Source organism: Mobula birostris, chromosome 32 (assembly GCF_030028105.1).
Source record: "Mobula birostris isolate sMobBir1 chromosome 32, sMobBir1.hap1, whole genome shotgun sequence".
Lineage (NCBI taxonomy): Eukaryota > Metazoa > Chordata > Chondrichthyes > Myliobatiformes > Myliobatidae > Mobula > Mobula birostris.
In genome coordinates, this window is record NC_092401.1 from 17,674,035 (window position 1) to 17,701,696 (window position 27,662).

General features: G+C 45.7%; 1 protein-coding gene across 2 annotated transcripts in view; it reads right to left on the reverse strand.

Moving 5' to 3' along the window:
• The window catches only part of mcoln1a (mucolipin TRP cation channel 1a), an 80,147-nt gene that overhangs the window by 48,067 nt on the left and 4,418 nt on the right, over positions 1-27,662 (reverse strand). For both annotated transcript variants that reach the window (XM_072248414.1, XM_072248412.1), the window contains exon 3: positions 14,395-14,562. In XM_072248414.1, coding sequence (XP_072104515.1) covers positions 14,395-14,562 — 168 coding nt within the window. The remainder of the gene's footprint in view (positions 1-14,394; positions 14,563-27,662) is intronic.

The window sequence follows — 27,662 nt, forward strand, 5'->3', positions numbered from 1 at the left end:
CAGGTGAAAAAGAGAGGAGGAAAGGCAGAAAAAGATAAAGCTGAAAGCCAAAAGTGAAAAACACAGGGACAAATAGGGAATGAAATACAGAATCCCGGGAGTATGTCTGGCTTACCGACCCTGTTTGATGAAAGTGATCGCGAATAAGACTGGCTAGTGACAAGACCCCCACCACCATATCGGGAGCTGCTACTAGCCATGGGACCCAAAAATTCTCCAGGGTTCTCTGACACCGTGGGAGGAAGGGTGAAACAGAGGCCCCTATATCCAACCGTCCCACGAGCTGATACTGAAGAATGGATAAGCTCAGTCCCTGAGAAAAGTCCCCCCGCCCGAACCTCAGAAACAGTAACCTACCCGATTGATGTCTTATCCCAGGGCGGGGAAGCAAGATCGGCCAGTGGTTATCCCTGTCTATGCCCCATGGAAGCCACAGGAGATGATCATGACAATGAATCAGGCCCCTGACAGAAAGGAGAAACCGGCGCTTTTCGTACAATATGTGCAGAGCACAATTCAGATGCTAACCCCCAGGATCTTTTCGGACTTTGTTGCATGATATTATCTGCGGATGAGGGACAGAAATGGAATGCAGAACTGGGATACCAGACTTACCAGGAACTGAGAGGGAAGGGGTACTAAACAAGGAAGAGCAGACCAATCAGATAATCCAGGGCTTGGAAAAAGCACTCCAACAGCCTACTAATATCACTAAAGCATTAGAATGTAAGCCGAAACCCAGGGAATCAGGGTTGGATTACTGGGAGTGCTTTGTATCATGCTACGGGACTTGTGCGGAGGACCAGATCTTCAATAATGGGAGTACTTCCCCTCAATTTGATGTGCTGTTGCTCCAATGTCTCCCTTTTAATTTAGCTACGATGATCAAGACCAACAAAACGGACTGGCCAGATAATGACCATAATCGGATGCGGCAAGTCATAGTTTACTAGTGGAATCCCAGCACAGAGTCCAGACCTGCCTCAAAGGGAGTTAGTCAAGCATGAATTTGTCCAACGGGGTGAGGAACACCGACGGGGGTCAGATGATGGCTGGCATCGTAACTATATGCCGGAACCAGGATTGGGATCAATTCCTTGCAAGGGGGTAAGGCCAATCATGATGACCCATATGCTCCAGGACCTGGCCAGGTGATGGCAATAAGGGGACCACCCCAACCACCTTATCCCTCTGAGCGAAGAAATGGGCCACCCCAGTGAGCACCCATGCCCGGGGGAGGTCAGCGTGGAGTGTGTTTTAACTGTGGCTGACCAGGACACTGGAAGGCAAGGTGCCTCTGGGGACAGCAGAGACACCCAGGGCTTAAACCCAGCAGTCACCCCATTGACCCTCGAAAATGTTGCCCGTTATAAGTAGCGACCCGCAAGAGGAACCCAACATAATCCTTCAGCTAGCTGGAATTCAACTTCCATTTGTGATTGATACGGGGGGGGGGGGGGGGGGGCAACCTCGTATCATGAGATAGTGTCAGAACATGGATTCCAGCTTTCCCGAGCCACCATTGCCCTCTTGGGGTTCGAGGGGTCTGAATGAACATATCAATGGATGCGACCCCTATGGGTGGAGTTTCAGGGAAGGCAGTGTATACCCTGGTAACTGCGGCTTCCAATATTACCCTACATCAGTCTGTCAATGTGCTTCTCTTCCCACTTGGTGGTGGAGCTTTTGACCTCCCGACAGACACAGCACCTCACTCAGGCACGACAAAATCGCTATGAGACAACTTGAGCAACCTGCTGCTGACATTTTCTCACTGCTCTACTTTAAACCCGGCCGCTTTTCTAACGTCACCACCCCAGGTCAGAAACAATTCTGAACACGATTGTATGCTGCAAAATCAACTCCTCATCACAGCCCGCGAGGACCAACCCCTACAGAACCCTGACATAACCTTGTATGTCGATGGTAGTTCTTCCACTGGCCCTCAAGGACAGAGATGTTCCGGCTATGCCGCGGTCACAGATGTCCTGGTGCTCAAGCAGGCAGCCTTTCAACCAGCCGCGTCAGCACAAAAAGCTGAATTATTTGCCCTCACTCGTGCCTGCATCCTCACTGCCAACAAACGTGCAAACATCTACACTTGATCCTTGATACGCCTTCAGGGTAGCTCATGACTGCACAGTGCTTTGGGAATGCCGGGATTTCCTCACCTCCTCAGGACATCCTATTAGCAATGCTACGTTTGTACAGAATCTCCTCACTGCCTTGCAATTTCCAAAAACATTGGCCATTATCAAACGCTCTGCTCATACCCGTCAGACTAATAAAATCTCCACCGGTAATGTCATGAGCCATGAGGCTGCCAAATTCGCAGCCCAGACACTCGAAATTATAGTCCCACCAGGGCCCCGCCAAAACCCCTTGCACCTCCCAGACAGTATGGGTTTGCCAGACATGCAAGCTGTACATACATTCCAGGGGGACGCCCCTGAGGAGGAACACAGACCATGGTCACAGATGGGCTATAAGGAGGGTCCCGTGACGGGTCTCTGGTTCACCCCTGCGGGACAGGTCTGCATCCCTACCCAATTTCTACCAATCCTCCTTGATTATATTCATACTTGTACTCACTTCGGGAAGGAGGGAAGGGTAAACAGTTTGCTGCAAACATGGTGGCATCCGAAATTGCAGCAAGCGGCAACAAAGAGGGCAAAAGCATGTTTAATATGCCGTAAGAACAATGTGGGAAAGGGGACACCTTGTGTGTCAGGCACCACTCCCTTACCTGGAGGCCCCTTTTCATGTTTGCAAATTGATTTTATTGAACCACCTAAAGTGCATTGTTACAATTATTGCTTGGTGATCATAGATGTGTTTAGTAGATGGATCGAGGCAATCCCTGCCACAGATAATACAGTCCTGACAGCAGCTAAAATACTGTTGCAAGAAGTGATCGATCGGTATGGGTTACCAGAAATATTGAGCTCAGATAACGGTCCCCACTTTGTAGCCAAGATAAATGAAGAAATCTGCAATGCCTTATCCATCAATTCCATTGCTCTCACCACCCCCAGGCTACAGGTATAGTACAGAGGGCAAATGATACTTTAAAAACCAAATTGGCAAAACTTAGAGGGAAAGGGACTTAATTGGTTAAAGATATTGCCCTTAGCATTATTCCATGTGGGGGCCTCCCCGAGGGAAAAAAAAAAAAAAAAAAAAAAAACGGGATTGTCACCAGTTCAAATCATCTTCGGAAAGCCCCTAAGGACTCCGTGGGGTTCCATGCGGCCTCCCACTCTGATTTAAACGGGCCACCTAAGATTCTCTGAGCCTTACATTCACAGGTACATCAGGCATACAAGGACGAAGATGATATGACAAGAGAAGGCGACTAGCCCAACATCGAACCCGGGGAATACGTACTATGGCAAACGGACTGTTCCTGTTTGAGTGATTTACTGAAGTGCCCCGGAGGCTTTGAATAAAGAGTTTGTATTTATACAGTTTCTGAGTGACTTTATCCAGATTCGACTTCCACCCAGGTATGGTAGATCAATTATTCCCAGTAGTCGAAAAGTCAAAATTTTGGGACAAGCCTTTTCAGAATGAAATTCAGAAACACATCTACAACACCAACATAGAACAGTGCAAAAATGGATCAGGCTCTGATGTGCGTCGAATGAATTAAAATTTCAACTAATCCCTTCTGCATATACAAGGTCCACATCCTTCAATCACAGCTGATCTTTAACCTCAGCTGCACATTCTTCACATTAATGTTGGTCCCTAGTACAAGTATTAAAATTTGGGTTTATTTCAAATATACTCAGAGACTCAACCTCCACAGGCTCCTTGATTAGAGAATTCCAAAGTTGCAACATCCTTGAGGTGAAGAATACTGTTACCTTCAGCTCAGCATTCAACACCATCATCCATCGAAACTTATCATTGAGCTCCAAGACCTAGGCCTTGATACCTTTTATGTAACTGGATTTCCTCACTTGCAGACCCCAGTCAGTCCGGATTAACAACTACATCACCCCCACAATCTCCATCAGCACAGGTGCACCACATAGTTGTGTGCTTAGCCCCCTGCTCTACTCTCTTTACACTTATGACTGTGAGGCTAAGCACAGTTTGTTGATGATACCACTGTTGTTGGTAAAATCAAAGGTGGTGACAAATCAGCATATAGGTCTCTCACTCAATGTCAGCAAGACCAAAGAGATTATTGTTTACTACCGGGGCAGGGGGAAGAGGAGGACTACAACTCATGTTCTCAGCATTATTCATATTTGAATTTGCAAATTATCAGTCATTGTGTAGTTTTTCCATTGACACTATTGTATTTCTTTGTTCTACTGTGAATGCCTTCAAGAAAACAAATCTCAAGGCAGCATAGTGACATATCCGTACTTTAAAGTTACCTTAAACTTCTCAATGCTGACCTCAAAAAGCTGATCTCTAATAGAACTAAATCAGTTTACAAGTTAACAAGCAACATTTTGTTTAATAATGGCACTATCTACTAATCAGATCAACTTAAAAGTAAACTTTTATGAGCCAGTTATAACACTATGAACCCTCAAGTTTGCATCTATCTCATTAAGCCAGTAAGAATTGTGTACATTTCTGTTAGATTTCCTTTCTTCTAAACACATATCCAACCTACTTAATCACAACAAAACCTGCCATTACAATTGGATTAAACACCAATTAACGGCAAATACTGATGGCTGTCATTCTGTTAACAATTACGTCCACAGTTAACATCAGAGCAAAGAAATGCAGAGTACAATGGGAAAGTGGGGGTAGGTCAGTAAAATTTATGTGCCACATTATCCAATCTGCTTTTGCCACCATTTCATGGAACCATAGAACATTACAGCACAGAAATAGGCCTTTTGGCCCTTCTTGGCTGTGCCGAACCATTTTTCTGCCTAGTCCCACTGACCTGCACCTGGGCCATATCCCTCCATACACCTCTCATCCATGTACCTGTCCAAGATTTTCTTAAATGTTAAAAGTGAGCCCGCATTTACCACTTCATCTGGCAGCTCATTCCACACTCCCACCAGTCTGTGTGAAGAAGCCCCTCCTAATTTTCCCTTTAAACTTTTCCCCCTTCACCCTTACCCATGTCCTTGGGTTTTTTTCTCCCCCAGCCTCAGTGGAAAAAGCCTGCTTGCATTCACTCTATCTATCTTACATCTCAAAAAGGGTGCCACAGTCATGTAGTGGTTAGTACAACACCCCACCAGTCTCCAGATCCAGCACATTATTCTCCACAACTTCCGCCACCTTCAACAGGACCCTACCACTAAACACATCTTTCCCTCTCCACTTTCTGCAGGGATCCTTCCCTCCGCGACTTCCTGGTCCACACGTCCCTCCCCACGGATCTCCCACCCGGCACTTATCCAAGTAAGCGTTAAGTGTTACACCTGTCCCTACACCTCCTCTCTTGCCACCATTCAGGGCCCCAAACAGTCCTTCTAGGTGAGACAACACTTCACTTGTGAGCCTGTTGGGGTCATCTATTGCATCCGTTACGGCCTCCTCTACATCGGTGAAACCCAACGCAGATTGGGGGTCCGCTTCGTTAAGTACCTCCGCTCCGACCGCTGCAACAGACAGGATCTCCCAGTTTCCTCCCACTTCAACTCTGCTTCACATTCCCCTTTGGATCTGTCCATACATGGCCTCCTCTACGGCCATGATGAGGCTAAACTCAGGTTGGAGGAGCAACACCTCATATACCGTCTGGGTAGTCTCCAGTCCCTTGGTATGAATACTGAATACTGCCCCCTCCCCCAGCTGCCTACTACCTCCCTCATGGTTCTGCCTCCTTCCACTACCTATTGTGCTTTCCCCTAATTCCTTCTTCACCTTTCCTGCCTATCCCCTCCCTGCCTCCCCTCCCCCACCCCTTGATCTTTCCCCTTACTGGTTTTTCACCTGGCACCTACCAGCCTTCTCCTTCCCACCCTCCCCCTACCTTCTTTATAGATCCTCTGCCCCTTCCCTCTTCAGTCCTGACGAAGGGTTCCGGCCCGAAACGTTGTTTGTTCTTTTCCACAGATGCTGCCCGACCTGCTGAGTTCCTCCAGCGTGTTGTGAGTAGTGCAACATTATTACTGCTCAGACGTTGGTGTTCAATCCCAGCACCCTCTGTAAGGTGTTTGTATGCCATGCCATGGAACAAGTGGGTTTCCTCCAGGTATTCCAGTTTCCTCCCACAGTCCAAACACACATCAGTTAGTAGGTTCATTGGTCATTGTAAATGTCCTGTGATTAGGCTGGGATTAAATCAGAGGTTGCTGGCGGCATGGCTCGAAGGGCCACGCGAGCCTGTTCCATATTGTATCTCTAAATTTAAAATAAAACTCAAAATCCTTGCTATCAAAAACAAATACTTCATTTTTGGCAGGGCTTCTGACATCAGGAACAGTTTTTGTCTACTGAAAGACCATATCCCATAAAGCACCACTTCCTGCCTTTCCCACCCTAAAATGATTGGACCACTTATCCTCTACCCAACTACAAACAGAATTTATTTTTGTACAAAACCAGACCTTTCATAATCTGGCAAAGACTTGCTGAGACAATTAAACCAGTTAGAGTCCAAAAAAGCTCTTTCAAGGACTGAATACAAAACTACTTCACTATTTTTTATATATATTTCCTATTTTTTGCACTACTTATTTAACAATTACATAATTCAATTTTCTTTTTCCTTCCTCTTATCATGTATTGCATTGTTCTGCTGCCACAAAGTTAACAAATCTCACAACATATGCCATTGATATTAAACCCAATTCTGACTAAAATAGACGTTAAAAGTCAGAAATCATTGTAATCCTAGAATAAAGCACAGGTCGACCTTCACTAATCCAACTACCTGTAATTCCGGTTCCTTCGATAATCTGGCACTCATTATGCTTAATGTGATCCTTCTGTAATTCGGCATTTTCACTGATCCAGCGTTCTCAGGTCCCAGTGGTGCCGGATTAGTGAAGGTCAACCGGTATCTGGCTTGCTCTTTGCAGAGTTCATACTGTTGTTTGCATCTGTCTTGCAAAAATTTACTTTCAACCCGACTGGCAGAACAACCCATTATAAAAATAAAAGTGTCTTGTCCAACTGTTGGTAACTTCTAAGCTGGGGTTCAGAAACATGTGGGTTGCAGTTAGAGTTGAAGTCTTTCTAATAAAATTTTAAATGGCAGGGCAGCATTCATTGTGGGCTTGTTTGTGGGAGAAACTGCACGAGGTTTTAAAAGAGCCCAGGGCCTTTCAGGACTTTACGGTGAGCTACAATCATTGCGATCTATAAAGCACTTGGCAAAGGATTATAAAAAAGCAAGGTGTAAGCGAAGCAGCCATTGTGCGATTGGGCCGATGTTAGAATGGTCAAGAGGCCGAGGGAAGAAGGTCTAAGTTCGTTCCTCGTAATTTTCCTGAAGGGTCTCAGGCGCTCAGCCCAAAACACCAACTGTACTTCTCTTTCCACAAATCCTGCCTGGCCTGCTGAGTTTCTCCAGCATTTTGTGTGTCGCTTAGATTTCTGGCATCAGCAGATTTTCTCTTGTTAGTAATTTTTTTTCCTCTTTCTTCGTCTATTAGTGCATAGCTATTGCGGAGAGAATGGGTGCAGAATTAGTGGTATGTTCCTTGTGTGAGATATGGGTACTTTGAGAAACCTCCAGTCTCCCTGACAACTACATTTGCATGAAGTGCATCAAGCTACAGCAAGATGACCTTCGGCTCATACCAGAGAATGAGGAGCGGACAGATAGGAGTTACAGGAAGGTAGTCATCCCCAAATTGCAGGAGGCAGATAGCTAAGTGACTGTCAGAAGAGTCTAAATGAGAATTGTTGGGGGCTGGGAATGGAACTGAGACTGGGAAGAGGCTGCTGGCTCACAAATAGAGAAAGCTTGAGGACAGTGTGTGAGGGAGGATAGGCAGGTGATAGAGAAAGGACGCGCTCAGACCAACAGTTTGAGATGTGTCTAGTTTAACGCAAGCAGTATTGTGAACAAAGCGGATAAGCTTAGAGCGTGGATCAGTACTTGCAGCTATGATGCAAGTCTCCATTACAGAGACTTGGATGGCTCAGGGATAGGAATGGTTACTTCAAGTGCCGGGTTTTAGATGTTTCAGAAAGGACAGGGAGGGAGGCAAAAGAGGTGGGGACCTGGCACTGGTGATCAGATACAGTGTCACGGCTGCAGAAAAGGTGGACGTCATGGAGGGATTGTCTACAGAGTCTCTGTAGGTGGAGGTTAGGAACAGGAAGTGGTCAATAACTCTGCTGGGTGTTTCTTTTAATAGGCCGCCCAATAGTAACAGGGATATCGAGGCGCAAATAGGGAAACAGATCCTGGAAAGGTGTAATAATAGAGTTGGCGTGGTGGGAGATTTTGATTTCCCAAATATCGATTGGCATCTCCCTAGAGCAAGGGGTTTAGATGGGGTGGAGTTTGTTAGGTGTGTTCAGAAAGGTTTCTTGACAATATGTAGATAAGCCTACAAGAAGAGAGGTTGTACTTGATTTGGTATTGGGAAATGAACCTGGTCAGGTGTCAGATCTCTCAGTGGGAAAGCATTTTGGAGATAGTGATCATATTGCTATCTCCTTTACAAAAGCATCGGAGAGAGACAGGAACAGCCAAGTTAGAAAAGCGTTTAATTGAAAGGGAATTATGAGGCTATCAGGCAGGAACTTGCAAGTTTAAATTGGGAACAGATGTTCTCAAGGAAAGGTACAGAAGAAATGTGGCAAATGTTCATGGGATATTTGTGTGGAATTCTGCATAGGTATGTTCCAATGAGACAGGGAAGTTATGGAAGGGTACAGGAACTGTGGTGTACAAAGGCTGTAATAAATCTAGTCAAGAAGAAAAGCTTAGGAAAGATTCAGAGAGCTAAGTAATGTTAAGAGATCTAAAAGATTATAAGGCTAACAGGAAGGAGCTTAAGAAGGAAATTAGGAGAGCCAGAAGGGGCCATGAGAAGGCCTTAGCAGGCAGGATTAAGGAAAACCCCAAGGCATTCTACAAGTATGTGAACAAGAGGATAAGATGTGAAAGAATGGGATCTATCAAGTGTGACAGTGGGAAAGTGTGTATGGAACCAGAGGAAATAGCAGAGGTACTTAGTGAATACTGAAGTAAAATATTCATTATGGAAAAGGATCTTGGTGATTGTAGTATTGACTTGCAGCAGACTGAAAAGCTTGAGCATGTAGATATTAAGGAAGAGGATGTGCTGGAGCTTTTGGAAAGCATCAAGTTGGATAAGTCACCGGGACCAGATGAGATGTACCCCAGGCTACTGTGGGAGGCGAGGGAGGAGACTGCTGAGCCTCTGACAATGATCTTTGCATCAATGGGGACGGGAGAGGTTCCGGAGGATTGGAGAGTTGCGGATGTTGTTCCCTTATTCAAGAAAGGGAGTAGAGATAGCCCAGGAAATTATAGACCAATGAGTCTTACTTCAGTGGTTGGTAAGTTGATGGAGAAGATCCTGAAAGGCAGGATTTATGAACATTTGGAAAGGTATATGATTAGGAATAGTCAGCATGGCTTTGTCAAAGCATGCCTTACGAGTCTGATTGAATTTTTTGAGGATGTGACTACACACATTGATGAAGGAAGAGCAGTAGATGTAGTGTATATGGATTTTAGCAAGGCATTTGCTGAGTTACCCCATGCAAGGCTTATTGAGAAAGTAAGGTGGCATGGGATCCAAGGGGACATTGCTTTGTGGATCCAGAACTGGCTTGCCCACAGAAAGCAAAGAGTGGTTGTAGATGGGTCATATTCTGCATGGAGGTCAGTGACCAGTGGTGTGCCTCAGGGATCTGTACAAGGACCCTTACTCTTTGTGATTTTTATAAATGACCTGGATGAGGAAGTGGAGGGATAGGTTAGTAAGTTTGATGATGACAGAGGTTGGGGTGTTGTGGATAGTGTGGAGGGCTGTCAAAGGTTAGAGCAGGACATTAATAGGATGCAAACTGGGCTAAGAAGTGGCAGATGGAGTTCAACCCAGATAAGTGCGAAGTGGTTCATTTTCATAGGTCAAATATTATGGCAGAATATAGTATTAATGGTAAGACTCCTGGCAGTGTGGAGGATCAGAGGGATCTTGGGGTCAGAGTCCATAAGACACTCAAAGCAGCTGTGCAGGTTGACTCTGTGGCTAAGAAGACATACAGTGTATTGGCCTTCATCAATCGTGGAGTTAAATTTAGGAGCCGAGAGGTAATGTTGCAGTTATATAGGACCGTGGGCAGACTCCACTTGGAGTACTGTGCTCAGTTCTGGTCGCCTCACTACAGGAAGGATGTGGAAACCATAGAAAGGGTGCAGAGGATATTTACAAGGATGTTGCCTGAATTGGAGAGCATGCTTTATGAGAGTAGGTTGAGTAAACTTGGCCTTTTCTCCTTGGAGAAAAGGAGGATGAGAGGTGACCTGATAGAGGTGTATAAGATGCTGAGAGGCATTGATCGTGTGGATAGTTAGAGGCTTTTTCCCAGGGCTGAAGTGGCTGCCACAAGAGGGCACAAGTTTAAGGTGCTTGGCAGTAGGTACAGAGGAGATGTCAGGGGTAAGTTGTTTTTTTTTTAAAAAACTCAGAGAGTGGTGAGCGTGTAGAATGGGCTGCCAGCAATGGTGATGGAGGCGGACATGATAGGGTCTTTTAAGAGACTTTTGGATAGGTACATGGAGCTTAGAAAAATAGAGGGTTATGGGTAACCCAAGTAATTTCTAAGGTAGGGACATATTCGGCACAACTTTGTGTGCCGTAAGGCCTGTTTTGTGCTGTAGGTTTTCTACATTTCTATGTTTCCATGAGAGGGAAAGGGATAGGCAGCCAGTGCAGAATATTCTTGTAGTCATTCCCTCAATAATAAGAATACCACTTTGGATACTGCTATGGGAGTGTGGGGGGGGGGGGGGGGGGGATGACCTACCAGAAGGAAGCTGAAGCGACTGGGTCTCTGGCACAGAATGGAAGAGGAGTGCAGCAGTGATAGGAGATTCCATAGTTGGAGCAGACTGGAAGTTGTCTTTGGGAGAGGATAGGGTAACATTGTAATCAGTGGATGAGCTGAAGTATAATATGGGGGAAAAGTTGAAGAGTCAAGAATACAGATGGGAAAGTGTTATATTTGAATGTATGTGGTACATAGAATAAGATACATGATCTTGTAGCATAGTTGGAGAGTAGCTGGTATGACATTGTGGGCATCACTGAGACCTGACTAAAAGAAAATCATAATTGGAAGCTTCACAACCAAGGATACACCTGTATCAAAAGAACAGGGAAGTAGGCAGAGGGGGTAAGGTGGTTCTATGGCAAAAAAAAAAAATGAATCACAAGAAAGAGGTGACATAGGATCAGAAGATGTAGAATCTTTGTGCATAGAATTAAGAAACTGCAAGGGTAAAAAGACCCTGATGGGAGATATATGAAGGCTTCCAAATAGTAGCCAGAATGGGGGATACAAGTTATGGGAGATTGAAAAGGCATGTAAAAGGGGCAATGTCACAAAAGGCATAGGGGATTTCAATGTGCAGAGATTGGGAAAATCAGGTTGGTGCTAGATCCCAAGAGAGGGAATTTATGGAATGCCTACGAGAAGGTTTTTCAGAGCATCTTATGATCGATTTCACTAGGGAAAAAGGTGATTCTGGATTGGGTGTTGTGTAATGAATCAGATTTGATTAGAGATCTTAAGGAAAAGAAATTCTTAGGTGACAATGATCATAACATGATAGAATTCACCCTGCGGTTTGAGGGGGAGAAGATAAAGTCAGATGTATCAGTACTAAGTGAATAAATGGATTATAGAGGCATGAGAGGTGAGCTGGTCAAAGTGGACTGGAAGGGAACAATAGTAGGGTTAACAATAGAACAGCAATGGCTGGAGTTTCTGGGAGCAATTCAAAAGGCTCAGGGTAGACAAATAAGTAGTAGCATTCAAAAAGGAGGATGATGCAACTGTGGATGACAAGCAAAGTCAAGATAGCATAACAGCAAAACAGATGGTATGTGATACAGCAAAAATTAGTGGGAAGTTAGAGAAGAGGGAAGCTTTTAAAAAAAGAGAAGGCAACTAAGGAAGCCAGAAGGAGAGAAATGGTGAAATATGAAGGTAAGCTAGCTAATGATATAAAACAGGACACAAAAAGTTTTTTCAGATATATAGAGCAAAAGAGAGGCAAGAGTGGATATTGGACCTCTAGAAAATGATGCCTGAGAAGTTGTAATGGGGGACAAGAAAATTAGGATGAACTTAATAGGTATTTGGTGTCTGTCTTCACTGTGGAAGACACTAACAGTATGCCATATTTCCAAGAGTCAGGGGGCAGAATTGAGCGTAGTTGCTATCGCTCGGGAGAAAGTGGGTGGGAAGCTGAAAGGTCTGAAGGTCAATATGTCACCTGGACCAGAAGAACTACACCCCATGGTTCCGAAAGAAGCAGAAGAGATTGGAGAGGCATTAGGAATGACCTGTCTGGAATAGAAACATAGAAAATAGGTGCAGGAGTAGGCCATTCGGCCCTTCGAGCCTGCACCGCCATTCAGTATGATCATGGCTGATCATCCAACTCAGAACCCTGTACCAGCCTTCTCTCCATACCCCCAATCCCTTTAGCCACAAGGGCCATATCTAACTCCCTCTTAAATATAGCCAATGAACTGGCCTCAACTGTTTCCTGTGGCAGAGAATTCCACAGATTCACCACTCTCTGTGTGAAGAAGTTTTTCCTAATCTCGGTCCTAAAAGGCTTCCCCTTTATCCTCAAACTGTGACCCCTCGTTCTGGACTTCCCCAACATCGGGAACAATCTTCCTGCATCTAGCCTGTCCAATCCCTTTAGGATTTTATATGTTTCAATCAGATCCCCCCTCAATCTTCTAAATTCCAATGAGTATAAGCCTAGTTCATCCAGTCTTTCATCATATGAAAGTCCTGCCATCCCAGGAATAAATCTGGTGAACCTTCTTTGTACTCCCTCTATGGCAAGGACGCCTTTCCTCAGATTAGGGGACCAAAACTGCACACAATACTCCAGGTGTGGTCTCACCAAGGCCTTGTACAACTGCAGTAGTACCTCCCTGCTCCTGTAGTCGAATTCTCTTGCTATAACTGCCAGCATACCATTTGCCTTTTTCACCGCCTGCTGTACCTGCATGCCCATTTTCAATGACTGGTGTATAATGACACCCAGGTCTCGTTGCACCTCCCCTTTTCCTAATCGGCCACCATTCAGATAACAATCTGTTTTCCTGCTTTTGCCACCAAAGTGGATAATTTCACATTTATCCACATTAAATTGCATCTGCCATGAATTTGCCCACTCACCTAACCTATCCAAGTCACCCTGCATCCTCTTAGCATCCTCCTCACAGCTAACACTGCCGCCCAGCTTCGTGTCATCCGCAAACTTGGAGACGCTGCATTTAATTCCCTCATCCAAGTCATTAATATACATTGTAAACAACTGGGGTCCTAGCACTGAGCCCTGCGGTACCCCACTAGTCACTGCCTGCCATTCTGAAAAGGTCCCGTTTATTCCCTCTCTTTGCTTCCTGTCTGCCAACCAATTCTCTATCCACATCAACACCTTACCCCCAATATTGTGTGCTTTAAGTTTGCACACTAATCTCCTGTGTGGGACCTCGTCAAAATGGTTCCAGAGGATTGGAAAATTTGTCCATCCACTCTTCAAGAAGGGAGGGAGGCAGAGGAAGGAAATTACAACCAGCTAGCCTGACTTCAGTGGTTGGGAAGATGTTAGAGTCCATTATTAAGAAGGTTCAGGATACTTAGCACATGATAAAGTCAGCCAAGGTCAGCAATGGTTTCTTTAAAGGGAAATCTTGCCTGACAAATCTGTTAGAATTCTCTGAGGAAATAACAGGCAGGATAGACAGAATCAATGGATGTTGTTTACTTGTTTTTCAGAAGAGCTGTGACAAGGACTAGATGAGCTAAATAGCCTAGTTCTTTCCTATATCTTACGATTTTGCAAGAAAGCAAACCTTCACATGGTCCAAGTTTGAAGACTGTGGGGTTAATGATGTACTCTGTCCAACATTTAACCTTTTCCAGTATAAATAAAGTATTTTGTCATCCATGGTGGGATCCTGTCAAGCATTTTAATTTGTATATGGTGACTACGAATCAGAACATTACTTGTTAATTATATTAACCATAAACTTAAAATAGTGAAACTTCATTCAGCGTGATGGAATCCAAAGAGATACTTATTCAGATTAGCCTACCAGCTGAAAGCAAGCTACACATATCAAGCTACCTTGCACTGTAATTTAAAGAGATATTTAGAAATTAGGCAAGAATCCAAATCCTAACAGGAAAGAGTCTAATGGAAGCAAAACAACCAACCTGTTCAACTGTGTAGAAAATACATTCATAAACATCTGCCTTCGTATACACAGCATAGGAATCTTCCAAGTCATCTGAATAATTCTTCAAGAATAGATGTTTAAAAGTCATTGTGTTTTCCCCTGTAAAATCCACCACCATCTGGTTACTCAACCCAAACAGGATTAACTGTGAGAGAGAGAGAAAGAGGCATCGGTTTCTAAACACATTTTTAATGCCTTAATAACAGGGTTTTCCCCCACTTCTGTGCTTTATGCTGTGTGAGGAGAACATTTGCAATTTTTTGGCATACTTTTGTTTTGCACAGGACCCTCACATACAGGGGTTCCCAACCTGGGTCCACGGACCCCTTGGTTAATGGTAAGTTATTACATAAAAAGGTTGGGAACCCTTCCTCTAATGGTTCAGCTCAAGCAAGTAACCTTGTGGAGAAGGAAGATCAAGGTTAGCTTATTGGAGAATGTCTATACTCATCAATCCCCTGGACTAATTCAAGGATGAATAAAATAATTCCATTACCACACTCAGAACAATGGCCAAAGGAGTATCTTTGCCTTGGGACCAATTTACCAATATTCTTCTGTCAGTTTAAAGTTACCTGATTATTTCTTAAATGTTTTTAGAGGAGCTTGTTGCCACATTAAAGTACTTTTCAATCATAGGACTTTCAGCTCCACATAGGCATGATGCCATTCACAGGTAATAAATCTCCCCCTTTCTTTAGCAGCTTCACTATCGTTCCCACCCAAATCTACCTGGCCTCTGTATAGTCCAACTGTCACTACATATAATGGTAAGGCAGACTACGTGACTGACCTTTGAAACTTTCTTTTATATAATCGATACTGGTTCCCACTCTTGGGGCTCACCAACCGGCCATTTTTCAATATCCCAAGGACATGGCCTAGAAGACGAGCAGGACCTCAAGGTTCTGAGGCTTTGCAGCCCTGGGGACAAGCTGATTTAAGCAGGTGCTGCTGACTGAAGCGTCACAGGAAAAAAAAATGGAATATCAGGAACAGCAGATCAGTAGGGGGCTTTGCTATTGCTTGCTTGGTGGGTGGAGGATGCTGATGCTTTTTTGCTGAAGTAGGGAAGGGCTTTTTTATTTTCTTCAGTGGTTTGAACGAGGCGCGACTGCACAAGCTCGTGAAGATCGGCCAGTGAGAACAGCTTCAGTATTCACTACGGAAAAGGATCCTGAGAAGGAATGACTTGTAGTGGACTGAAAAGCTTGAGCATGTAGATATTAAGGAAGAGGATGTGCTGGAGCTTTTGGAAAGCATCAAGTTGGATAAATCACCAGGACCGGACGGGATGTACCCCAGGCTACTGTGGGAAGCGAGGGAGGAGATTGCTGAGCCTCTGGCGATGATCTTTGTATGATCAATGAGGACAGGAGAGGTTCCAGAGGATTGGAGGGTTGTGGATGTTGTTCCCTTATTCAAGAAAGAGTAGGGATAGCCCAGGAAATTATAGACCAGTGAGTCTTACTGCAGTGGTTGGCAAGTTGATGGAGAAGATCCTGAGAGGGCAGGATTTCTGAACATTTGGACAGTCATAATATGATTAGGAATAGTCAGTGTGGCTTTGTCAAAGGCAGGTCGTGCCTTATGGGCCTGATTGAATTTTTTGAGGACGTGACTAAACACATTGAAGGTAGAGCCATAGATGTAGTGTATATGGATTTTGGCAAGGCATTTGCTAAGGTACCCCATGCAAGGCTTATTGAGGAAGTAAGGAGGCATGGGATCCAAGGGGACGTTGCTTTGTGGCTTGCCCACAGAATTGGCTTGCCCACAGAAGGTAAAGAGTGGTTGTAGATAGGTCATATTCGCATGGAGGTCAGTCACCAGTTGTGTACCTCAGGGATCTGTTCTGGGACCCCTACTCTGGTTTTTATAAATGACCTGGATGAGGAAGTGGAGGGATGGGTTAGTAAATATGCTGATGACACAAAGGTTGGGGGTGTTGTGGATAGCATGGAGGGCTGTCAGAGGTTGCAGCGGGACATTGATAGGATGCAAATCTGGGCTGAGAAGTGGCAGACGGAGGTCAACCCAGATAAGTGGAAGGTGGTTCATTTTGGTAGATCAAATATGATGGCAGAATATAGCATTAATGGCAAGACTCTTGGCAGTGTGGAGGATCAGAGGGATCTTGGGGCCCGAGTCCATAGGACACTCAAAGCTGCTATAGGGGTGTATGGGGCGTCAGTGAGGGATAGCATCTCTGGTAGGGGAACATGTCGCATTCTTTTCAAGGAGGTTAGTCCACCTTTGGTCCCCACTTGTCACTCAGCTCTCACCTGTGGCTCCCCGTAGCTGTTTGCATGTGACAGCGGCCACACCCCGGGCAACGGCTTCAACAAGCCGGCTAAACCAGCTGAGGGTAACTGACAGGTATCAAACCCTCAGTGAGACAGGGAGATGTCTATCCTAGCATGTGAAGACAGACTCCAGCGAATTGAGCAGACGAGACTAATGGAAGGTCTAACGGTCAAGAAGGCGGTCTCTGCAAGCGTCATGGAACATGTAGAGCAGGACAAGACACAAGACATGCTGATCATCCACTATGCCTAGTCCCATCTCCAGCCGTCTCGACTCTTGTCTTACCTCTGGATCCAGATGGGAATTGGGAAGAGAGAGCGAGGCTGACGCTGCGCAACTCTCCCTCACTTAAATCCAAATCGAGCGCTAGTCTCAACATCATCATCACCCTCAACCTTTGAAGTCCTGTGCCAATGGGCGTGCGACAAAGCATCAAGTGTGGACACACTAGCTGTAGTCAGACCTGCACACAGGTGACTCAGGTGTAATGGCCGTTTTTCGCTGACCGAAGCAGCAGTGAAACTCGGCGTCTACCTGGGCAACTGAGCAGCACTCTTTAGGAACGCACTGCTCACCTCTGTAGTATGAGGAAGGGGCTAGAAAAGGTGCCCTAAACATTGCCTGCTTCATTACACCCTGTCCAGTCCAGTTTACCACGGCTGGAGGGGATCATATCTTGGCGGTCGAACAAACACAACAAAACGCAAAGTGACACCGCTCACCATTGGCACTTGGAACGTGCGCACACTATTGGACAATTTGACAGCAAACAGACAAGAGAGAAGAACAGCCTTACTTGCCAGAGAGCTTGCAGGATACAACATTGACATAGCAGCCCTGAGTGAGACTCGTCTTGCCAACGTAGGTCAGCTAACTGAAACTGGAGGCGGATACACTTTTTTCTGGAGCGGTCGCGGCCGCGATGAGCGTCGTGATGCTGGAGATGGATTCGTTGTCAGGAGTCACCTTGTTCGGAAACTTGCCAGTCTCCCCAAGGGTGTGAACAACTGGCTCATGACACTACAGCTTCCGCTACAGAACAGAAGTCAAGCCACAATGACCAACCCGGACGAAACAAAAGACAGGTTCTATGAAGAACGAGGCGCTCTACTATCAGCAGTGAGCAGCACCGACAAGCTGATCTTGCTCGACGACTTCAATGCAAGAGTAGGGTGCGACTCTGCAGCCTGGCAGGGAGTCGTTGGGAGTCATTGAGTGGGCGAATGTTACACTAAGGGTCTACTCTTACTGAAGACATGTGCAGCACGACCTCATCACCAACACAACTTTCCGCCTGCCTACCCGTATCAAGACCTTCTGGATTCACCCCCGCTCTAAGCATTGGCATCTTATCGACTATGTCATTGTCAGGAGAAAAGACAGGCAGGACGTCAGGGTGACTAAGGCCATATGTGGTGCTGACTGCTGGACAGATCAAAGGCTCATTTTCTCCAAAATGAAGCTCCACATCAGACTCAAGAGGAAGCAAGGCTATGAAGAGAATCAATGTGACCAGGCTGAAGAACCCCAGCATTGCTTCAGCACTGGCTGAAGATTCAGAAACCGAGCTTGCAGCCTACACCTTCCAGGCAGCGCTGTGGACGACTGGGATCGCTTCAGGGATGCTGTCCATTCATCTGCACTGAAGATGCTAAGGCTCTCTACCCACAAGCAGCATGACTGGTTCGATGAGAACAATGAGGAGCTACAAGCTCTACTTGTTGAAAAGCACTGCCTTCATCGTGCCCATCAGAACGGCCCATCATCAGCTGCCAAGAAAAACGCCTTTACCAGTGCTCACAGGATAGTTCAAAATAAACTGCGTAAAAGATACACATCAAAGTTGCTGGTGAACGCAGCAGTCCAGGCAGCATCTATTGGAAGAGTTTCAGTCGACGTTTCAGGCCGAGACCCTTCATCAGGACTAACTGAAGGAAGAGTTAGTAAGAGATTTGAAAGTGGGAGGGGGAGGGGGAGATCCAAAATGATAGGAGAAGACAGGAGGGGGAGGGATAGAGCCAAGAGTTGGACAGGTGATTGGCAAAGGGGATATGAGAGGATCATGGGACAGGAGATCCGGGGAGAAAGACAGTGGGGGGGGGTGTGGAAACAGAGGATGGGCAAGGGGTATAGTCAGAGGGACAGGGAGAAAAGAGAGAGAGAGAGAAAGAATGTATGTATAAAAATAAATAACAGATGGGGTACTAGGGGGAGGTGGGGCACTAGTGGAAGTTAGAGAAGTCGATGTTCATGCCATCAGGTTGGAGGCTACCCAGAAGGAATATAAGATGTTGTTCCTCCAACCTGAGTGTGGCTTCATCTTTACAGTAGAGGAGGCCGTGGATGGACATGTCAGAATGGGAATGGAACGTGGAATTAAAATGTGTGACCACTGGGAGATCCTGCTTTCTCTGGCGGACAGAGCGTAGGTGTTCAGCAAAGCGTTCTCCCAGTCTGCGTCGGGCCTCGCCAATATATAGAAGGCCGCATCGGGAGCACCGGACGCAGTATATCACCCCAGCCGACTCACAGGTGAAGTGTCGCCTCACCTGGAAGGACTGTCTGGGGCCCTGAATGGTGGTAAGGGAGGAAGTGTAGGGGCATGTGTAGCACTTGTTCCGCTTACAAGGATAAGTGCCAGGAGGGAGATCAGTGGGGAGGGATGGGGGGGCACGAATGGATAAGGGAGTCGCGGAGTGAGCAGATGTGCGTGAAATGGGGGAGATGCGTTTAAGAGCAGAGTTGATAGTGGAGGAAGGGAAGCCCCTTTCTTTAAAAAAGGACATCTCCCTCATCCTGGAATGAAAAGCCTCATCCTGAGAGCAGATGTGGCAGATACGGAGGAATTGCGAGAAGGGGATGGCATTTTTGCAAGAGACAGGGTGAGAAGAGGAATAGTCCAGATAGCTGTGAGAATCAGTAGGCTTATAGTAGACATCAGTGGATAAGCTGTCTCCAGAGATAGAGACAGAAAGATCTAGAAAGGGGAGGGAGGTGTTGGAAATGGACCAGGTAAACTTGAGGGCAGGATGAAAGTTGGAGGCAAAGTTAATAAAGTCAACGAGCTCAGCCTGCGTGCAGGAAGCAGCGCCAATGCAGTCGTCGATGTAGCAAAGGAAAAGTGGGGGACAGATACCAGAATAGGCACGGAACATAGATTGTTCCACAAAGCCAACAAAAAGGCAGGCATAGCTAGGACCCATACGGGTGCCCATGGCTACACCTTTAGTTTGGAGGAAGAGGGCGGAGCCAAAGGAGAAATTATTAAGAGTAAGGACTACTTCCGCTAGACGGAGCAGAGTGGTACTTCGGTACTCCCACTTCCTCCACTATCAACTCTGCTCTCAAACGCATCTCACCCATTTCACGCACATCTGCTCTCACTCCATCCTCCCGCCACCCCACTAACAATAGGGTTCCGCTGGTCCTCACCTACCACCCCACCAGCCTCCGGGTCCAACATATTATTCTCCGCAACTTCCGCCACCTCCGACGGGATCCCACCACTAGGCATATCTTTCCCTCCCCCCCCCACCTCTGCTTTCCGCAGGGATCGCTCCCTACGCGACTCCCTTGTCCATTCGTCGTCCCCCCCATCCCTCCCCACTGATCTCCCTCCTGGCACTTATCCTTGTAAGCGGAACAAGTGCTACACATGCCCCTACACTTCCTCCCTTACCACCATTCAGGGCCCCAGACAGTCCTTCCAGGTGAGGCAACACTTCACCTGTGAGTCGGCTGGGGTGATATACTGCGTCCGGTGCTCCCGATGCGGCCTTCTATATATTGGCGAGGCCCGACGCAGACTGGGAGAACGCTTTGCTGAACACCTACGCTCCGTCCGCCAGAGAAAGCAGGATCTCCCAGTGGTCACACATTTTAATTCCACGTTCCATTCCCATTCTGACATGTCCATCCACGGCCTCCTCTACTGTAAAGATGAAGCCACACTCAGGTTGGAGGAACAACATCTTATATTCCTTCTGGGTAGCCTCCAACCTGATGGCATGAACATCGACTTCTCTAACTTCCACTAGTGCCCCACCTCCCCCTAGTACCCCATCTGTTATTTATTTTTATACATACATTCTTTCTCTCTCTTTTCTCCCTCTGTCCCTCTGACTATACCCCTTGCCCATCCTCTGTTTCCACACCCCCCCACTGTCTTTCTCCCCGGATCTCCTGTCCCATGATCCTCTCATATCCCCTTTGCCAATCACCTGTCCAACTCTTGGCTCCATCCCTCCCCCTCCTGTCTTCTCCTATCATTTTGGATCTCCCCCTCGCCCTCTAACTTTCAAATCTCTTACTAACTCTTCCTTCAGTTAGTCCTGACAAAGGGTCTCGGCCTGAAACGCCAACTGAAACTCTTCCAATAGATGCTGCCTGGCCTGCTGCATTTACCAGCAACTTTGATGTGTGTTGCTTGAATTTCCAGCATCTGCAGAATTCCTGTTGTTACGTTTTTTTAAAATACAAGATGCCTGGCTGAGCACCAAGGAAGATGAAATACAGGGATACCACTGACAGAAACGACTTGAAACGATTCTATGAAGCCCTCAACGTTCTCGACGGACCTCAGTCTCTCGGGAGTTCCCCCGAGTATAGATGCTACAACTCTCATTACAGAGAAGGCTCAGATCCTGCAGAGATGCGCTGAACACTTTGAAGTCGTCATCTATTAACCATGAGGCGACAGACTGGATTCCCCAGGCCGACATCAACAGCACCATGGATGACCCACCAGTAGTAGCTGAAGTCACGAAAGCTGTCAGTCAGCTATCCAGTGGCAAAGTCCCAGGGGCAGACACCATACCTACAGAGATCTACAAAGCCGGTGGTCCTGTACTTATACAGAAGCTCATCAAGTTGCTCCAGTCTTTTTGGAAGGATCCATTCCTCAGGAACTTAAAGATGCATCTATCGTACATCTCTACGACAGGAAGGGCAATCCACAAATATGCAACAACCACCAAGGAGTCTCGCTGCTCTCTATCACAGGAAAATCTACCGCAAGAGTCCTACTAAATCGTCTGGTCACTCATCCAGAGCTGGGCCTGCTGCCAGAGTCACAGTGTGGCTTTCGCAAAGGTCGTGGGACTATTGACATGATTTTTGCCGCACGCCAACTTCAGGAAAAGTGCCAGGAGCAGAATCGCAAACTCTACACAACTTTTGTTGACCTCACAAAAGCCTTCAACACTGTCTGCCGACAAGGCCTGTGGAGGATCATGTCAAAGTTCCGCTACCCCAACAAATTCATTCAGATGGTACGCCAGTTCCATGGTGGCCTGATGGCCAGAGTGCTGGACGGCGGAGAATCCTCTGAGGCGTTCCCAGTCACCAATGGTGTCAAACAGGGTTGTGTGCTCGCACCCACACTGTTCAGCATGTTTTCTGCCATGCTGAATGATGTCTTCCAGGACAGTGATGCTGGAATCAGCCTCAAGTACAGAGTGGACGGGAAATTCCTCAACCTGAGGAGACTTCAAGCTATTACTAAGGTGAAGGAGACTGTACTGAGAGACTTCCTCTTTGCCGATGACTGCACCCTATATGCTGGCTCAGAGACAGGAGAAGCAAGTCAACGTAGACAAATTCTCCATGGCTTATGACAACTTTGGACTCACCATCAACATCAAAAAGACCAAAGTCATGCACCAGCCTGCCCTTCACACCGTACACAGAACCAGAAATCACAATCAAAGGACAGAAACTACAGGTAGTTGACCAGTTTACTTACCTTGGTAGCACCCTCTCCCGAACAGTGACTATTAATACAGAAGTTAACTACAGAATAGCAAAGGCAAGTTCTGCTTTCGGTAGACTGAACTCCACCGTATGAAACGTGGACTGTGTATCGAAGGCATGCAAGACAGCTCAACCATTTCCACATCACTTGTCTTCACAGAATATTAGGCATCAGATGGCAAGATTCTCTCTAGAGCAAGTCTACCATCAGTCCACACACTGCTGATGAGAGCACAGACCCGGTGGGTAGGTCATGTCATCCGCATGCCAGGTGAGCACATACCCAAGCAGCTCCTTCTTGGGGAACTCTCTGCTGGAAGATGCTCACATGGAGGGCAGAAGAAACATTACAAAGACACACTAAAGGCCTCCCTGAAGTCACTTGACATAGACACAACCACCTAGGAAACGCTGGCACAAAATCGCCCTACCTGGTGCGGCCTTATCCACAAAGGCTGTCAAGCTTACAAAGCAAGGTGCATTGAAGCACAAGTGCAAGCTGCACAAGTCCAGAGCCACCAGCGCAACAACTGCAGTGCCTACACATGTCTGCCCAACATGTGCCAGGACATTTCGTGCCCGAATTGGCCTGACCAGTCATCTTCGGACACACCGCATCCAGTCTCAAAGTGACTAATAGTGTCGAGGTCTTCATCGATGACAACGTTGGACGAACAACAAAGCTGCTACGCAGGTTGACTCTGTGGTTAAGGCGGCATACGGTGCATTGGCCTTCATCAATCGTGGGATTGAGTTTAAGAGCCAAGAGGTAATGTTGCAGCTATATAGGACCCTGGTCAAACCCCACCTGGAGTACTGTGCTCAACTCTGGTCGACTCACAACAGAAAGGATGTGGAAACCATAGAAAGGATTTATAAGATTGTTGCCTGGATTGGGGAGCGTGCCTTATAAAAACAGGTTGAGTGAACTCGGCCTTTTCTCCTTGGAGCGATGGAGGATGCGAGGTGCACCAGATAATGAGAGGCATTGATCATGTGGATAATCAGAGGCTTTTCCCCAGGGCTGAAACAGCAAGCATGAGAGGGCATAGTTTTAAGGTGCTTGGAAGTAGGTACAGAGGAGATGTCAGGAGTAAGTTTTGTTATTTACGCAGAGAGTGGTGAGTGCGTGGAATGGGCTGCCAGTGGTAGTGGTGGAGGCCGACATGATAGGGTCTTTTAAGAGACGCCTGGATGGATACATGGAGCTTAGAAAAATAGAGGGGTAGTTCAAAGGCAAGGACATGTTTGGCACAGATTTGTGGGCCCAAGGGCCTGTGTTGTACTGTAGATTTCCTATGTTTCTAAGAGGGAGGGGAGGTGCTTTGCTGCTGCTTGTGCATGGGAGTGGGGAGTAAAGGGAGTCTTTGGGATTCTGACATTTTTACTGTCACTCATTCTTTGGGCCACTCTTCTGTTTTTGTGAATGTCTGCAAAGAACAAGAATTTCAGGTTATATATTGTATACAGATGAACTCAGAAGTTTACATACACCTTAGCTAAATACATTTAAACTCAGTTTTTCACAATTCCTGACATTTAATCCTAGAAAACATTCCCTGTCTTAGGTCAGTTAGGATCACTACTTTATTTTAAGAATGTGAAATGTCAGAATAATAGTAGAGAGAATGATTTATTTCAGCTTTTATTCCTTTCATCACTTTCCCAGTGGGTCAGAAGCTTACATACAGTTTGTTAGTATTTGGTAGCATTGCCTTTAAATTGTTTAACTTGGGTCAAATGTTTTGGATGGCCTTCCACAAGCTTCTCACAGTAAGTTGCTGGAATTTTGTTCCATTCCTCCAGACAGAACTGGTGTAACTGAGTCAGGTTTATAGACCTCCTTGCTTGCACACGCTTTTCCAGTTCTGCCCACAAATTTTCTATCGGATTGAGGTCAGGGGTTTGTGATGGCTACTCCAATGCCTTGACTTTGTTGTCCTTAAGCAATTTTGCCACAACTTTGGAGGTACGCTTGGGGTCATTGTCCGTTTGGAAGACCCATTTGCGACCTAGCTTTAACTTCCTGGCTGATGTCTTGAGATGTTGCTTCAATATATCCACATAATTTTCCTTCCTCATGATGTCATCTATTTTGTGAAGTGCACCAGTCCCTCCTGCAGCAAAGCACCCCCACAACATGATGCTGCCGCCCCCATGCTCCACAGTTCCGATGGTGTTCTTCGGCTTGCAAGCCTCACCCTTTTCCCTCCAAACATAACGATGGTCATTATGGCCAAAGAGTTCAATTTTTGTTTCATCAGACCAGAGGACATTTCTCCAAAAAGTAAGATCTTTGTCCCCATGTGTACTCGCAAACTGTAGTCTGGCTTCTTTATGGCGGTTTTGGAGCAGTGGCTTCTTCCTTGCTGAGCAGCCTCTCAGGTTATGTCGATATAGGACTCGTTTTACTGTGGATATTGACACTTGTCTACCTATTTCCTCCAGCATTTTCACAAGGTCCTTTGCTGTTGTTCTGGGTTTGATTTGCACTTTTCGCGCCAAAGTACGTTCATCTCTAGGAGACAGAATGCGTCTCCTTTCTGAGCGGTATGACGGCTGTGTGGTCCCATAGTGTTTATACTTGTATACTATTGTTTGTACAGATGAACGTGGTACCTTCAGGCATTTGGAAATTACTCCCAAGGATGAACCAACTTGACTTCATTTTCTGACCTGAATCCGACAGAAAATTTGTGGGCAGAACTGGAAAAGCGTGTGCGAGCAAGGTGGTCTATAAACCTGACTCAGTTACACCAGTTCTGTCTGGAGGAACGGAACAAAATTCCAGCAACTTACTGTGAGAAGCTTGTGGAAGGCTACTCAAAATGTTTGACCCAAGTTAAACAATTTAAAGGCAATGCTACCCAATACTAACAGTGCATGTAAACTTCTGACCCACTGCGAAAGTGATAAAAGAAATAAAAGCTGAAATAAATCATTCCCTCTACTATTATTCTGACATTTCATATTCTTAAAATAGTGATCCTAACTGACCTCAGACAGGGAATGTTTTCTAGGATTAAATATCAGGAATTGTGAAAAACTGAATGTAAATGTATTTGGCTAAGGTGTATGTAAACTTCTGACTTCAACTGTACGTTCTCTGATATTAAATGGAACTGTTGAACTACTGAAACATTTCCTCACCATCAGCTAATTTGTTAGGACTGAGGACACAATCAAGGTGGATAAAATTTATGAAAGTTCAGTAGGTGCACAGCAAAAATGTCTATTAACTAGTGAGTGTGAAGGTTAAAAGGCAGAAGCATCAGAAGGAATTTAAATACATTTGCACATAGCTAGAGGATGATGGGTTTCTGGAACTCCTTGCTGAAACAGGCAAATATTTAAAAAAAACATATTTAGGTAACTAAATGGAAACAATGTACCCTTACCAAAAAGGCCAAGATTATAAAAAAGGGAATTAGCATCAGCTGCTTTTCTTTCAGCCTATTTGAACACAGCCCACCAAATCATTGCTTTCTGTGGTGTGAATGTCCGATGGAGGTTGGTCAGTCAAATAGCACAAATTAGCTTAAGGGGAAGATTCTCTGCTATTGTGCATATTTATAGCACTGGGAATTAAAGAAAAACAGTGCAGCCATCAGAAATCTGAAATAAAGGCAAAAAAAATCCTGGGAATTGAGAAAAAGTCTGGATATCTCTGGTGCAAAACATAGGATGCTGGAGAGAAAAAGTATCAGGTTGAGACTCTCCATCTAGATCGCACCCACTGTTGTCACAGTCAGATGAAAGGTCTCAACCAGAACAAACAATGCATTTCACTCCATAGATGCTGTCTGATCTGCTGAGTTCTTCCAGCAGTTTGTTTTCAGTGGACTTGCCCCATTAGACAGAATGCTCCTTTACCTTTTCTAGAACTGAAACCAACTTGTTTTCTCTCTCTTCTAGTCTGAAAGAGTCTCAGAACAAAATACTACAGCACAGGAACAGACACTTCATCCTAAACTGGGATCCATGGACCTCTTGCTTCATGGTATTGGTCCATGTCCTAAAAAGGTTAGAAACCCTTGCCCTAAAAGTGTTCTGCCTACACAGTGCCCATATTCTATATTCTCTGCATAATGAGCCCATCTAAGAACATCTTGAATGCCTCATTTGTATTTGTCTCCACCCTCCGTCACCCACAACTCAAAAACAAAATTGCTTTACACATTTTAGCTTTTCACCTTAAACGCATGTGAGATATTCAAGTAGACATTTCAACCTTGGGAAAAATATACCAGCTGTCTATCGATGCTTCTCATTATCTTACAAACTTCTGTCAAGTCTCCCCTTAACTTCTCCTGCTCCAGAGAAAACAACCAGTCTGTCTAACCTCTTCTTACAGCTCATACCCTCTAATCCAGGCAGCATCCTGGTAAACCTCTTTGCCAAAGCTTCCACATCCTTCCTATAATGGGGTGACCAGAAATGAATGCAATACAACAGATGTAGCCTAAGCAAAGTTAAAACTCCATCTGTCACTTCTCTACCCAGATCCGAAACTGATCTACATCCTTTTGTATCATTTGGCTATCTACACTGCCCACAAAACCACCAATCATTGTATCCTTTCTGAAGATTAAGCACTCCTGAAGTGAAGGAATTTAATCCCTGAGAAACCAACCCTTTATATTGCAACTGCATTCTCAGATGTTCCCACTGAACCCGAGCCTGTGAAATCACCATATCCACCCCTACCCTCAGCAAGCCAATCTAAGCTGAGTGTATTGGCCCAGTCCAGTTAATCTTTCCTCATAGGCATCCCAGGAATCAATGCTGCTTTATATTCTTCCACCAAGATAAGGATCAGGTTAACTGGTCTGTTGTGCATTTTTCCTCTCTGTCCTTGTTAACAAAGAGGAATAACATTTACTACCCTTGGTTTTGTGAGAACCATTCTAGAACCAGTGCATTCACTGTCACCATAGCCAACTCTTAATATGGTAGACGCAAGTCATCAGGACCTTCAGTTCCATCCCATTAATTTCTCCAACAGCATTGCTTCATTAATGCTTCTCGTCCTCTTCTATAAATCATGTCAAGGCACTTTATATAAATTGATAAATCTTTTGGAGTGCAGTAGCTTGTATAACTTCAGCTGATATGTCACGTGTGCCTGCAGGTGATTCCTATGCGCAGACACAGGTCACCTCAGCAGATACTGCAGCAGCTGAGCAG